The 16,347-nt window shown below is 39.6% G+C and overlaps 1 protein-coding gene across 2 annotated transcripts; it reads left to right on the top strand.

Annotated features, from left to right (window-relative positions):
• The first annotated feature begins 3,338 nt into the window (after positions 1–3,338).
• On the top strand, positions 3,339–16,110 carry CYP2R1 (cytochrome P450 family 2 subfamily R member 1). 2 transcript variants are annotated; one of them, XM_069469628.1, is made up of 5 exons: positions 3,339–3,655; positions 9,901–10,042; positions 12,648–13,280; positions 13,888–14,217; positions 15,052–16,110. In XM_069469628.1, exons 1-5 carry the CDS (start codon positions 3,356–3,358, stop codon positions 15,225–15,227), a joined length of 1,581 nt encoding a protein of 526 aa, XP_069325729.1. In that variant the 5' UTR covers positions 3,339–3,355; the 3' UTR covers positions 15,228–16,110. The 2 variants fall into 2 exon arrangements, with proteins under 2 accessions (XP_069325729.1, XP_069325730.1); XM_069469629.1 differs by lacking the exon at positions 3,339–3,655 and having other exon boundaries at positions 13,057–13,280.
• The last annotated feature ends 237 nt before the right edge of the window (positions 16,111–16,347 follow it).

Raw genomic sequence — 16,347 nt, 5'->3', positions numbered from 1 at the left:
GTGCTCCTGGTCTGCCAACCGCACCTCAGTGCCTAGTTCTTAAAAGCACCATGACATTCCAAGTACACAAGCCCAGTTCCTACACCCCACTTTGTAATCAAAATCATCATTTGGGTACCATAGCTCACAAGGTGAGGAATTTGCTCCAGGAACAAAATTTAAGAGGGCACCAAAAAGCTCAGCATCAAGATAATATTTTAATGCAACAGTTTAAGATCAAAATTGAGGCAGAAATCCATGATGAACAAGATATCACATTTTTAATAAAGCAGGATCAGTATTATTGATTTTTTTCCTTTTCCCTCAGGTTTCAATACGGTTCAGCTTGGCACTTCCTCTTAACTCTCCCTTCTCTTCTGATGAAACATACTGAGAGTGCACATAACGGAACATACAAAGGCCACATAATGGAATGTGCAAGGAGGCACATTTGTGCTGGCAACATCACTCTGTGTTGAGGGAGCTCTGTAGAGAGAACACCCAGGGCCCAGGCCAAGGCCGCAGCTGTCCAAGAACTGGCAGGGAGCCCATGAGACCCTCTCACTTAACACTGTCTCTCAGGATGAGTCCTGGAGGGACAGTTCCCGAAGGCCCAGAAAGAGGTTCCCAATCGGGCACAGCACCACTGCTGTTACTGTTCTGCAAACAGAAACGACAGAGCCCTGTGCTGGGTATTCACCCATTGCACCCTGCATACTGGAGATGGAATCCTTCATTTCTTGTTCCCCCTCAAACATCCCTGTCATGATAAAAAGCCACAGACAAACATTATTGATCGTTTTCTATTACTCAAAGAGCAAATGCAGGGAGGAGAAATGCCGGGAGCAATTTCTTTTTGCTAAGCACTGAGAAAACATGATAAGTCATTACAGGGAAGGCTCTGTGCCCTGAAAGACTTTCAGCTATTCTGGAGAACCCCCTCTCATTAACCCCCAGAGGCTGGGATGGGGACATCTCATCAATGTTGTCAGTCAGATGGGTTTGTAGCAGGGGTAACCCTGACCTCTCCTTTGCTAATGTAGCCAGAGGAAGAATGCCAAAAAGGAATGCTCCTTAATTTAAGTGAATTAGAGGATATATTTGGAACAAAAATCTATTCTTTTTGAGAATAAATGATGGAAGAGGGTCACTCCTGAACTGAGTACCTGTACTTCATAACAGCTGTGGCCAGAGCAGGCCCAGCAAGCCTGATGTTGGAGAAGGCAGGGCTGACCGTGGGCATCCCATAGGTGATATTCGATATGCCCAGCTCCTGGTGCCTCAGCATCACTGTCCTCACTTACAGTCCCAATATCCACCCTTTGTCATCTCCACTGGCCTTTAGTAAGAAATTAGAGACTAAGTCTAGAAATGATCTCTCACAATTATTTTTCCATTTTACTAGGAGACTCTTGATTAATAAGCAATTTAAGGAATTTCTAAAGATAATATATCAGGCATTTGTAATAGACAGTAGGTAGTTATTCCATGTTAGAGATCCTGTGAAACATACCCTGTGGTGGTAACTTCAGACACTGGGGATGGCCACATAGCAGTTAAACAGAAAAACTCTGTGACTAACTAACTTACTGACTTCATCCCCAAGTGTCCTTGCACTGGAGTTGTAGAGAAACTGCAAACAGTCCAGAGGACAGGGTTTGCTTAGTATAGGAGACTTTGCCCTTGATATTTCCTGTTTGGAATATTTCTCCCCAGATCTTCCTCAGGTTTCCCACCTGTAGTAGGCAGAATCATGCTCTCTTCCCCAAATATGTCCACATCCTAATTCCCAGAACCTGTGAATATGTTAGGTTTCGTGACAAAAGGTAGTAAGGTTGCAGATGGAATTAAGATAGTTAATCAGCCAATCTGGAGATGGGGAGAATAGCCTGGATTATCCAGGTGGGCCCAATATAATCACAGTAATCCTTATAAGTGGAAGGGGGAGGTAGAAGAGAGAATCCGAGAGATAACAATGTGAAAAGGATCTGGCCTGATGTTAATGGCTTTGAGGATGAAGGAATTGGAATGCAAGCCTAGGAATGATCATGGGCAGCCACTAGAAACTGGAAAAGGCAAGGAAACTGATCCTCCCCTACGGTGGTCTCTTGAAGGAACGAAGCCCTACCAACACCTCTTTTTTAGCCCAGGGAGATCCATTTTGGACTTCTGACCTCAAGAATTGTAAGATACATTTGTATTGTTTTGAGCCACAAAATTTGTGGCCATTTGTTACAGCAGCAGTAGGGAATTATTAATAATACACCTCTTTATCATTTGATCTCAGCTCAGATGTCATCTTCTTAATGAGACTTTCCTTGACATCCCTCACCTGCTAAAGAATCTCCCCATCCCCCACGCATTCTCTATAACACACTTCTATTTTCATTTGTTTATAATTATCTAAAACTATTTGCGTGATTTTTGCTCTACCGTATCACAAGAAGGTAAGGTCTATGAGGGTTGGGACTTTGTTGCTCCTATTCATCTATGTATCTCCATTGCTTAGGACGCAGACTCATGGTTGTGTGAATGAGGCTTAAACTAATGAGGACCATAAAGCTCATGCCACTGCTAAATCACAATTAGAGGGCAGCTGTTAGGAGAGTCTCAAACTCGGTAGGTCCTGTGTTGCAAGGAATTGTCCAGTAGAAAACAACAATAAAAGCGGAATTAAAGGAAATAAAATTAAATTACAGCAAAAACAATATGAAATCGGTTGCTTAATACTAGAAAGTGAAGGAAGAAAGCTTGAATAGTAAGTACTATTCCTGAGCAACTGCAGACAAGAGTCCTCTGGGATTACCAATAAGTAACCAGTCTGGAAGGACCAGAGAGGGGTTAAAAGGTCGGTAAACTGAGTTAATCACAGAAATAAATTGCTCAATCATCACAATTCTTAAAAGATCACATACAAAAATGCCTCAACAGGAGAAAAACAGGACAAAGTAGTAAGATTACTTTCTTTTTGTATTGATGGGACAATTTTCTAATGGACATTCTGATCAGGTTTAGCTGAGGACTACAGTGTTAACAATCCCTCCATTTTCCCTGCTCCGAAATAAGCGGACCAGATACTTAAAACGAAACTTTGAGAAAGGGCTGGCCTCAGGGAGGCTCGATTCGCCTACCACAGTGATGAGGCTGTCCTGACACATCTCCAATGCGCTGGTGTCAACATCCTGGAAAAGGGCCTCCAGACGCCCTGCCTTGTCAGGTTGGTGCTCACGTCAGTTCCAAAGGGTGACAGCCTCCTCCACAGAGCAGACTCTGAGCTGGGCAAAGCCAGGAGGGAGCCTTGCCTAGGGGCCCGAGCGCCCTCATTCAGCCAGCCAATAGCCATGGAGCGCGGGCGGGACCTCAGGGCATCAGGCCAATGGGAATGCGGCAGGGCTGCAGGGAACGCCGCGTTCTCAAGGCTGCGGTGGGTTCGCAGCCCCAGCCCGGCCCGATGTGGGAACCTGTGGGAGCTGAGGCGTGCGCGGCGGCGCTCGGTGGCGCGCTCTTCCTGCTGCTCTTCGCGCTGGGGGTCCGCCTGCAGCTGAAGCACAGGCGGCCTATGGGCTTCCCCCCGGGGCCGCCGGGGCTGCCATTTATCGGCAACATCTATTCTCTGGCCGCCTCAGCCGAGCTTCCCCATGTCTACATGAGAAAGCAGAGCCAGGTGTACGGCGAGGTACAGCCCCGACGGGCCGCGGGTAGGGAGGGCCGCCGTCCTGTCCTCTGGGCTGGCCCGGGCCTTCCTCCCGGAGGGACTTAACGTCCGCTCCTGGGCCTGAGTAGCCAGGACCTCTCTCGGGCTGCGCTCTGAGGGAAGCTCGCTTCCCGGGTTGGGAGGGGAAAGTCCGTGACGCAGTGTCCCCTGCAGGGGGAGCCCGGCCCCAGCTGGTGCCCCATTCCGGGCCGACGGCCTGAGGTGGTCAGGCCCGGACTTTCCCGCCACGGACGGGCGGGCGCGCAGCGAGCTCACGCTCCCGCGCCTGCGCCATGTGGCCCGCGGGCCGCGCCACCGCGTTAACCCAGGACGGGCGCCAGCCCTTGGTCTCACTTCCGCGGCTCTCAGGGGCTGCATGCGGCGCTCTGAATTCTAGGACGGAGTTACTAGTCCATAGGAGGTTCTTCGATGTTTGCCAGTGACGAACGACTGGTCTAGGCGTTTGCTGTGAGGATTAAGGGTGAACGCCCCTAGCTGAGAAGCGGGCGCTGGTAAATGATTGTGAAAGCGTGAATGAATTAATGACTAAAAACTGGTGCGGGAGAGCGGGAGGCTACAGCACAGAATGAGCGGTATTGTTCCGGCTGGCCGGGAACATCCTCATAGCAAATACTCGTAATGCGCCTACTGTGTGCCAGTCTCACTGCCAACTTGTTGACTACGGAGGAGAAAACAGGACAGAAATCCTCAATGACTGGCAGAAAGCCACACAGCTGTTCGCTGACAGAGGAAAAAGGCAAGAACACGCGCCTGTGTTTGGAAGGGTGTCCTGCCCTCAGGAGGCAGAAGTTTCCAGAGCCCTAGCCATAGCTCACCTGTTTTGTTTTTAATTACATTCATTTATTTGTAACACCCAGCCAGGGTCTTGCCTGATGCTGGGGATGAAGACAAGAAGGAGGCAGATACAGCCCTATTTTAAGGAGTTAACAGCCTAGTGGGAGAGAGAAAACTAATTATCAACCACAAACTGTGGCAAGTGCTTTGAAGGAAAAATGCAGGGCTGTTTGGCAATTTTGGTGTTTCAGGTTGACGCTTAAATCCTTACTTAAACCATTTTTTACAAGAATTATTCTAGGTTTCTGCAGCTCACTAATGGTTGCATTGTTAAAAGGAAGCTGAACTTAGGTTAAAAAAATATTCTTATAAGAATTATATAAGAATAATTATATAAAATTATAAGAATTATATAATTTATGTAAAATTCTTGTAAGAATTAGATAATTCTTAGATAATTCTTAGATTTTGTTTTCCACCCTCCAGCTTTATAGGAATTGAGTTTATTTTTCACGATTTTCATTAAATATATTTGATATTTTTGGTGTGTTGGTACAAAGCATCATAGAGAAATCATAAGATGTGAAAACATGAGAGTGGAGGTTGAGTCCTCTTCTGCCAGCTTAAACTTGACCTCTGAATCTTAATTTTTTTTCTCTTCTAGGTAATGAGACTAATAACTGAAAACAATAAAGTGTTACTCAAATATTCTCGGTTATTATATATGTTCTTGGTTACTATATGCAGATTTATTCAGCTTATAAATTTAAAGGTATTTTTCAGCCAGTTATTTGAAATGGTTTCTGAGAATAGGGAATCAAGTTTTTCATATATAAATATTTGAACTAAGAGGCACTTTGTGTTTACTATGACTATTCCTTTCAGGCAGGGGCAATCTGTCTCCTATCATAATAGGTTACAAATTAAATTATAAATGTACTGGAAAACTGTCATCTTGAGATAGATCTGGTTTAGGAGAAGAATTTGGCATGAGTAACTAGTTTTATTGCTGGTACCACTGTTTGAGGGGCCCTGGTTCTTTACAAAGAGGGTTCTCTATTACAAATCAAATAGGGCTAAACTGTGCTATTAGCTGCAAAAAGGGTAGAGGAAAAACAAAGAAGCAAAAATGAAAAGAATATGCATCGAAGAGTAGACATTGTTTGTCTGACTCTGCCTTAGACTTGATAGTCACCAAACACATTAAGCTATAGCAACATTTGATCTTTATCCTAGTTGTGAAACCTCCCATTATCGTAGCGATATTTCCCAATTCTGATGAAGTCTCACAGTTGGTATAAATTGTTAAAATACTATACCTTTTCAGAAGTGAGAGAAGACCATTACCTCCTGTACTTCTGAAAGGTTGTGGAAAGTTTATAGGACTTATTTGTAAATAGAATTTTATTTTTTTACTGTATTTTTAATGGGAGATGTGTGCTCACAGAAAAAAACCTAGACTTTATGCTTATGCCGATCACTTCAAGTGACACTTACTTTTATACAGCCTGTGAATTCAATTCCCATTTATAACTCTTGAAAGAACTTTCCTAAGGACTTAACACATTCATTTTAAAGGCAATCTTAGAGATGTATCACACCGAAAATTACCATTTCCTTAGAGATTCACTCTGAATGTTTAAATTTCTGCAATGTTTAAACCTTAATCTAGATTTCAAGAGGCATTCCCTAGTTAGCAAAGCCGATACAAGTGGCTTTATCAGATTCTTTTCAGGTAATGCACTTAAGGACAATAAAATAATTACTTCAAAGCAAGTGGAATTGACAGCTTATTAATTTATTTTTACAGCAAGCATTTATTGAGAACTTTATGCAAGGTGCTGAGTGAGATTCTGTGGAGGATTTAAAGATGGAAAAGATGAAATCACTGCTTCTAAGGAGTTTATAATTTAGCAGGCAGGCAGAAGACAAGAATATGAATGTTTCTGTTTCAAGGTAGTGTTAAATAAGTCCATGGGAGCTTCTAAGCATGTGCTGTGTGGTTCAAAGCAGAGAAAAATAGAAAGAGTGAACCAAGAAAGGCTTTGTGGAGATGATCCCTAAAGACTTGGCATGTTTAGGATAGTACGGCAGTCGGGGAAGGAATTCCAAATGAGAAAACAGAGCAAGCAAAGGTTGAAAAGTGTGGCAATCCCTTATTAGTTTTCATTAGCAGCACTTTGCACATTTGTCTGTTATTAGTAGTTAGCCTATGATGTTGTGATATGCTTAAATGTATGTCTCCACCACTATTCATTAATTCAATATATATTTTCAATTGTCATATGGTATGCACTGTCTGAGGTGCTGGAGATATATCAGTGAACAAAACAGAGATCCTTGCCCTTATGAAGCTTATATTCTAGTGGGGGAAAGATAGACAAGACAGTATAAACATAAGTAAATGATGTAATTCAGCAGTCCCTAGCCTTTTTCGCACCAGGAACTGGTTTCATGGATGACAATTTTTCCATGGGGGTGGGGACACGCGGAGCTCAGGTAGTGATGCACGGCGGCCTGTTTCTTAACAGGCCACAGACCAGTACTGGGCCAGGGCCTGGGGGTTGGGGACTGCAGTGTTAGAGTACAGATATGAAGTAAAATAAACTAGGGTAAGAGATGGAGAGCACCAGAGAGTCAAATTTTAAATTGGTTAGTCAGAGCAGGCCTCACTGCAAAGATTTCATCTGAACAAAGACTTAGAGGAAATGAAGGAGCAAGCTATAGGAATATCAAGGGGAAGAACATTCCAGACCGAGAGAAGAGCAAGCATAAAGGCCATGAAGTAGGAGTATGCCATGTTGAGAGTGACCCATGAAGAGACAAGGGTGAAATTAGGGAAGTCAGTTGGGAGGCTGTTGTGATAACATAAGGGAGAAATACAGGTGACTTGGACCAGAGTGTCAGTAATGGAGATGATATGAAATTGTCAGATTCTGTTTATATTCTGAAAGTAGAAAAAACGTGACTGCTGAGCAATTGGATGTGGGGTTTGGGAGAAAATAATGAGTCAGCGTGGGTGACTGCAAGATTTTGGGCCTGAAGAACTTGAAGGAGGAGATGGAGTGGTCATTAACTGAAATAGTGAAAAATTATGGGTAGAGCTGGTTTGGGGGAGAGGAAGAGACTTGAAGATTATAGAGTGACTTCTAGAAGGCAAAGAAAGTGTTTCATGTATTTCTGTTTACATCTTTGCCAGCATCATAATTAGCACATAATAGGTACTAAAAATTGTTGAAAATCAAAGAATATATCAGCCTAATCTTGGACCCTTCCATAGATCAAAGCAGTTTAAGGATAAGTTTTCACAATTTGAAGCATAAACTTTTATCAAAAGTCTTTGAAAACAGTACATACCAGAGTAGGTACTAGTTCCAAGTAAAAATTTCTCCATTTCTACCCTCAAATAGAGGATTATCTCAAATTCTTGATAGATTATATAACAACTTTCTCATGTCATCATGGCTCCTCCTTGATTATTTATTTATTTATTTTTGAGACAGAGTCTCGCTTGGTCGCCGCAGGTAGAGTGCAGTGGAGTCATAGCTCACTGCAACCTCAAACTCCTGGGCTCAACTGATCCTCCTGCTCAGCCTTCCAAGTAGCTGGGACTACAGGCATATGCCACTATGCCTGGCTAATTTTTTCTATTTTTGGTAGAGACAGGGTCTTGCTCTTGCTCAGTCTGGTCTTGAACTCCTGACCTCAAGCAGTCCGCCTGCCTCAGACTCCCAATGTGTTAGGATTACAGGCATAAGCCAGTGTAATTTGATTTTTTTTTTTCAAATTCTGTAAGTATTTTATTTATCACTGAAGAAAAAACACAGCAGCAAGTTCTGTGTTGGCTTCAATGAGACCAAATAGTTAATCTTTAACATAGCTACTACACTCCAAAATTGAAGTCAACACAGTCATTACTACAAATTACTTGAAAGAATCTATCCTGAAGAGAAAATTAGGAAAGAGAATTTAAACAATTCCTCCAAACAACACATTTATAAATATTGTCATATTTAAAATGCTTGAAAGGCATGAATTCTCCATTAATGGAAAAGCAGTTGTCCACAACCTGAAGCTTTACCCTGAAATACATCTGTTCTCTGTCCTGCCTTCATACGAACACCTTTCAGTGTCAGGGTCTTTCCTTGTGAAATCATCTATTAGTCTTTTTTTCCTGTATCAGGACTACTTCTTATTAATTAATGCCATCTTTTATTATCTCTGCTAAAATTACACTTAGGGGAAAAGAATTTAATGTCACTGCTTTCAGAACTGAAAGGGTCTTCCCTTTGGTCACCTGGTAGCCATTCGCTTTTGCTCAAAACTCTTCCACTGCCATTTTTGACTATCACTGCTTATGGCAGGCATTCCATGCTCTTTCCCCAATGTTCTGGATGTAGCTGCTGCTCATTTGGCAGCGTACATCCTTCTGCAAAAGACTCTGGTAGCCCTTTTGCTCAGCTAGTTGATTCTTTTATCACCTTTACTGATAAACTGTTTCTGCTGAGTTTTTGTTCTCCACTAATCCTGTTTTCTTTTGAAGTAGTGTGTGCTATGGTAAGGCTTGTCTCAGTTCTTTGGCTGTAAAAAGCTCTCAGGCAACCCCTGAGAGGATGGCAATAAGCAATCTTTGCATCCCACTGATAACATTGTTCTCTTGCTGGACTAGGTTCTTACGCTGGGTTAGCTAGACTAGACTAGGAGGTTTGACATTGCAGGTGAACCTGAGGTGAGGCACTTGGCAGTTGCTAGACACTCCAGCAAGGCATAGGGTAGATAATCTGTTTTGCCTTCCCCTTAGCTAAGGGGCAGCTACCAATGCCTATGTGGTAAATGCCTTTCCTCCAAGGTCAGGTTCCCTTAGGACCCTCTTTGTTAACTTCATGGAATTCAGAGAGCCAAATACAAATGAGCCTAGTTACAATATGTTTATACTTCAAAGTTGTCCCTCAAGACTTTGACAATCCCTTACCTAACCTAAGCTGGAGTAATAATCTGTAGATGGTGCTACTTCCTCATTCATCTTGGAAATAAAAGAAGATTCCTAGATATCATTGAATGTTTTGAGGTGGAATGAATCTTAAAAGAGCATCTAAATGAAATATATTCTCTATGGCAACACTGAAGCCCCAAAAGGTTAAGCATTCTGCCCAGAGTCTTACATCTGTTAAATGGCAAACCTTAAGTTAGAACCCAGGCCTCCTGAGTCCAGTACTGTTTTCATTATACGATTGCTAAGATTATGACTTCAGGCACTGAATAGAGTAATGAAATCACACTGTTTGACATGCCTTATAGGGGGAAGGCACTCTAAATGTTGTCAGTTGAGAAAGAAATACTGGGGGAGCTGGTCTTAGTGCTTGTAGATTTCCATGGTTATATTTCTCCATGCATTCTGCCATGTAAATGTTGTTTTTCTTCTCTTATCAAAGATCTTCAGTTTAGATCTTGGAGGCATATCAACTGTGGTTCTAAATGGCTATGATGTAGTAAAGGAATGCCTTGTTCATCAAAGTGAAATTTTTGCAGACAGACCATGTCTTCCTTTATTCATGAAGATGACAAAAATGGGAGGTATGTTTATTTTCACCTATTTAGTAATTTACTAAATTATTTTAAATCACATTTCTTATTTTAAGTAATTTTAGTGCATAGAGTTGGAATTCTTTTTTACTGATTAACAGGAAGGTATTATGTTTCTATACTTAAAGAAGCTAGTATTTGAGGACTTTTCAGGCTACATTACACTCATTTTAGACCAATGCATGCAAATTCTGTTGTAATCCAGTTCTGATAAATATTATAAATAACGTTTTTAGGAATGAGCATTTAATAGTATCTATAGGTTTTGTGAAACAAGTTAGGAATACACATATATGAATCAAAGTGCCCTTTTGAAGCCAGTCTTGAGTACTTGCTGACATTTTTAGTATCATTTTGCTTATAAGCTTACAGAACCTGAAGTAGTCTTTCTTAACTACTAATCACTATGATATATAAATGGATAGTTGTGAGATTTGTATAGAGGACTAACATTCTGTACGGTTTAGTGTTGATCAGTGTTTGGGTAATTTGATATGCAGCAAGGGAAAAAGGCTGGAAGTTGACAAAATCAGTAAGAAGAAAGCAGGAACAAAAAACCTAAAATAGAATGTTGAAATCAGATACAATTTTAATAACAGTATAAGAAATTTTACAATGGTGGTGTCCTATTAATAAATTCACTAACTTAATGAGAGCTTCACACTTAATTTCAAAGAAAAATTTAACAATATGTTGCTTACATGGGCGAAAAAATAAAGATATTGGTTGAAAAGAAAAAAATAAAATCCTATACTAAATCAGAAAGCAAATCAAGTATTGCAAAGAAAGCATAAACTTTAAAGAATTCTCAGGCCAGAATATAATGATACTTGAAAGCAATAATATAAATAAAAAGCAAATTTCCAGCCTCTTAAATATACTTCTAAATAACAGGCCAAAAAAGAAACCACAGTTATAACGGAAGACCTTTAAAGAGACAATGAAAAAGAAAGATGAGATAATCAGAGCAATATTTGACACATGGTATATATTTTTCAAAGCTATAAATTTATACTTTAGACTATTTTTGTCATAGAGATAAAATAAGCATTCAACTTAAGATTTTCTGAAAACAAGAGAAAAATAGGTGGAAAATTATGTGTTATTTTAAGGTACATAGGTACTGAACTTGGAACTGGAAGATCATGGTCACCATTAGCCCACTGTATAAATGGGAAAAAAAGTTGCCTTTTGGGCTCAGCCCCGTGCCCAGGTGTGCAGCTTGGCTAGTGTAGGGTTATGATGAACAGTGCTCTTCTATACTTTCTTATACCTGTGTCCCACATACACACATTTCTCTAGGGCTTGCTTTCATCTCAATGCCATTGCATTACCTGTTTCTTTTACCTGAAGTCATCCTTCTCCAGGTATTTGCTTATCTGACTTATCATCTCCTGTAATTCTTTAGTCAGATGTCACCTTCTCAGGCTTTCCCTGGACACCCAATGTCTTTTTGCTTGCTATATAATTTATTTATTTACTGTTTTGTCTGTCTCTCCTACTAGTATATAAGCTCCATGAGAGTAGGGATCTTGGCCTCTTTTGTTCACTGACGTATCCATAACACTTAAAACATGGCCTGGAACATGGTATGTATCCCATAAATACATATTAAATGAATTTTTGTTGAATTGATAGTCATCTGGGAGTATGGAAAAGAAAACCATGAGAATATAGGTTGCTGCACAGCAGTAAAGACCCCGTTACATATGGTTAACTTTTTAATAAGCTCCAAATTCAAAATTTGTTGCACAAAACTTGCTGGAATATAAATTTCATATGCACCTCATGTACACAAGGCATTTTTCATCATAGGTAAACCTATGTCCCAGTAATGAATGAAACTTTGAGTAAAGTACTTGTTCCATAAGTATATGTATTAAAGATGTTGAGTTTCTTCCTTGATAGTTAATTTAAAGGGGAAATTTTCCATAGTAGCCACATAAGAACAGCAGATATACTGTGGACACTTTGAAATTTTAAGATAAGCAATGCCAACATTAGAAAAGTTTCAGCTTCTTGTTTGCCCTTCTCTTGACTTGTGCATCTCTAGTACACTGACAACTCATGCAGGCTACCCTACCTACTCCTATAGTTACCTTGTTGTGTATCATATGCCTTTAACAGGAAAAAATTTGTATTCTAATACTGATTCTCTTTTAAGCAGAAAATTTCTAATCATAGAAGGATGATTTTCAGGTGTTTGTTTAGTCCAAGATAAAACTTTGCCCATAGAACATGCAGTCATTTGTCTTTTACACATCAGGCATCTAGTAAAAGTTGAATAATAAAGTCACCTGGGCTTATTCGACCCAGGTTGAAGACAGGCTGGCTTCTTGTGGTGGGAGAATTATAGGTCTTATCTGCTAGTTCCCAGGTGAAGAGTAGATAAGCTTTATCTTTTATAATAATGTTCTATGGCTAATGAGTAGCAGAGAACAGGACCCAACCATCTACTAATATAGAAGGACGATTTGGGGAAGAACAGGCTAACCATTTGGAAAAAATTTTTTTACTCCATCGTATTTTCATTTTCAGCTGCCAGATATAGGGCAGTAGGAAATATACAATATTTTTAATGCTTTTTTTTTTTCAGGCTTACTCAATTCCAGATATGGCCGAGGATGGGTCAATCACAGAAGATTAGCTGTAAATAGCTTTCGTTATTTTGGATATGGACAAAAGTCTTTTGAATCTAAAATCTTAGAAGAAACTAATTTTTTCATTGATGCTATTGAAACATACAAAGGTAGACCTTTTGACTTTAAACAATTAATAACAAATGCTGTTTCAAACATAACCAATCAGATAATTTTTGGACAACGATTCACTTACGAAGACACTGATTTTCAGCACATGATTGAGTTATTTCGTGAAAATGTGGAATTAGCTGCTAGTGCCTCAGTCTTCCTATATAATGCCTTTCCATGGATTGGCATCTTACCTTTTGGGAAACATCAACAGCTGTTTAGGAATGCAGCTGTAGTCTATGATTTTCTCTCTAGACTTATTGAGAAAGCTTCAGTCAACAGAAAGCCTCAGTTACCTCAGCATTTTGTTGATGCTTATTTAGATGAGATGGATCAAGGTAAAAATGACCCATCATCTACTTTCTCCAAAGAAAACCTGATTTTCTCAGTGGGTGAACTCATCATTGCTGGAACTGAAACAACAACTAATGTGCTACGGTGGGCAATTCTTTTCATGGCCCTTTATCCTAACATTCAAGGTGAGGATTCTCTTGATGATCTCAGGGTCTGTTCTTACACGTAGGGCTCATACGTGTTTTAGAGTCTTTGGCTGTGTACAAAACATTTTCTGTAGGAACTCCTGCTATGCTAACCAAAAAGAGAAATATTTGATAGTTATAGAGAGTTTTCAAATCTGTTATCTCAATTCATGCAAAAAACCTCTGAGATAGGTCTTATTATGCCTACTTTGTAAATGAGGAAAAAGGCTGAGTGTCTGGAAGTGGTAGAGCTAGGAACTGAACCCTGGCTTTTTTAAATCAAAAAAATTAATTTTATGCTTTCTATTTTCCTTTTTGCTGAGAGTGATAATACCCCAATTCTAGACTTGTTTAATTTTTATTCTTATTACTTTTGATGTGTTTTTCACAACAGAGTTACCCAGAGCATTGGCTACTGTTAGTACAGGATATATGCCATATATTTAAATAGAACCTTCCAGATAATAAAAAAATCTATTAATAAATCTGGGTGTACCCATGTCAGATTGTTTTATTATAAATTATCCTTTGTTTTATCCCAAAGGAAAATTACTTTAGATATAATTCTAAGAATTGCATAATAACTTGAATACTTTTTCTCTCACAGGACAAGTTCAGAAAGAGATTGATTTAATTATAAGCCCCAGTGGGAAGCCTTCTTGGGACGACAAATGCAAAATGCCTTATACTGAGGCAGTGTTGCATGAAGTTTTAAGATTCTGTAATATAGTTCCATTAGGGATTTTCCATGCAACCTCTAAAGATGCAGTTGTACGTGGTTATTCCATTCCTAAAGGCACAACAGTAATTACAAATCTTTATTCTGTGCATTTTGATGAAAAGTACTGGAAAGACCCAGAAGTGTTCTATCCTGAACGATTTCTGGACAGCAATGGATATTTTGCCAAGAAGGAAGCTTTGGTTCCTTTTTCCCTAGGTAAGAGAACTGTCATGGGCCTAGCTTTAGAATAAAGTATAACAATGGTTCATCATGTGTAACATCTTAATCTGAAGTATCCTGTTATAGAATTAAATATTCCAACTTTGAAAATACAGCATTGATTCTTACAGTAGAGAATAATTTCATTAGAGGTAATGAATACATATTTCTGCTCAAAATAAGCCTTAATTTATTACCTAGAGTTAAACAGTTGAAAAGCTCTGGCTTCTTCTGAAACTTTTTTGCCTATGGATTTTTGGCCTATAATCAAAACTTGTAGAGCAAAAAGTTAATAACAGCTTGAGAAACTGAGAGCTGGAGAGAGGAAAGATACCAAAACTTAAAGTAAAACTAGAAACTAGCTTTCTTGGCTTCCAGTTTTATTACCTCATCTCCAACTAGGAAAATATTGCTTTCATTGTGAAAAAGTACACAGATCACAAGATTTGTGGAAGATAGACGAGAAACTCTTCCTCTTCACTGGAAAAGAATACACATTCAGCCAGTTGAAATGAAATGGGCTTCTCTTAAATCTATAAGAACAAAATGTTACACTTTAAATTAGATCTTTCATGGCATATCTTAGGCTCTGTTGCAAGGTGCAGAGGTAATGGGGGATACAAAAGTCCATGATCTGACAAAAGGAGGTAAAGGAATGGGTTCTGGGAGCTGAGTGCCAATTTCTATTCTTTGTGATTTAAGAAAAGCTTATAAACATAATTTCCTCTTTCTTTAAATTCCGGATTTTCTGAATGGCACCCAAATATTAGACATAAATTTGGTAAATATAGTGGGTTTTTAAAAATTATTATATCTGCTTTTTCTGTTTAGGGAGAAGACACTGTCTTGGAGAACAGCTGGCTCGGATGGAAATGTTCTTGTTTTTTACAGCATTGCTTCAACGATTTCATTTGCATTTTCCACATGAACTAGTTCCAAATCTAAAGCCTAGGTTGGGCATGACATTGCAGCCCCAACCCTACCTCATCTGTGCCGAAAGACGCTGAAAGTACATGGGACATTTGGGGGAACAAGAATGTATGTTTACCTCACCCCTGAGCCTTGTTTAATTAGTACATGTGTTTGGATAAAAGTCACAGCATCATAAAGCCAAATGAACATAGATGTATCTTTAAAAACAGTGCTAGTGCAGTAACAAGCACTAGCTATGATTGGTTTTCAAGCTTGCATGACTTCTAAGGTAGAATTCTCTGTTGAGGAACACAAAGATATAAATGACATGTGTTACTTAAGAGGCTTAGAAGGGCCATGAATACCCTAAGCAGAGCCTCTTGTTTAGTACCAGGTATCTCTCATCACTTCTTAACTCTGTCTGGCTTCTGTCCTGGGGAGCTGTGATTCCAGATGCCAGTTCTCTTCTGATTAGGTATTGTCATTAATAGCCTGTGTGGTACTAGTCCAGTTTAATAGAAGACTAAAGAAGAAATTAAAACCCAAATTAATGAGTATGGACTACAGAGGTATTTTAGATATGGTGGCAGATTATAGGAGAAATATATATTTAATTTAGAGCCTGCTAGTAGTTTCAAATCTTGCTGCCTGCTATGGCTTCATAAGAACTGTGTCATTCTTCTTATGAAAGTCTGTGTGACCTCTGAGCATCCATCATTATAGCAACAGTTTGGTAGTTAGGAAATTACAATAATGTGTATATAATAAAAATGGCACATGACTATTGATTCTTTGTAGGCACAGACATTTTCCCTGGTACCACTTCTTTATGAAACCAGTCACAGAGATTAATGACTGAATCCTCTTATGTTTTACAGGTCTCTGGGCATTTCCATGAGTTAGTGTTATTTTTTTGAAGATAATTACATTCAAATCCAAAAACATGCTTTAGAGACAAGGTAACTCTATAAATTTGGACACTTGAGTGTGATGGGGTGCTATTAATAAATATACCAGGACAGGACAGTCACCATGGCTCATGCCTATAATCCTAGGACATTAGGAGGCTAAGATGGGAGGATGGCTTGAGGCCAGGAGTTTTGAGACCAGCCTGAACAACATAATGAGTCCCTGTCTCTATAAAAAATATAAAAAATTAGCCAGGCATGGTGGCATGCACCTGTAAATATGCAGGAGGTTGAGATGGGAGGATCA

The sequence above is a fragment of the Eulemur rufifrons genome, chromosome 6 (assembly GCF_041146395.1).
Source record: "Eulemur rufifrons isolate Redbay chromosome 6, OSU_ERuf_1, whole genome shotgun sequence".
Taxonomy (NCBI): domain Eukaryota; kingdom Metazoa; phylum Chordata; class Mammalia; order Primates; family Lemuridae; genus Eulemur; species Eulemur rufifrons.
The sequence above is the reverse complement of the archived record's forward strand: the minus strand, read 5'-3'. Positions and strand labels throughout refer to the sequence as shown.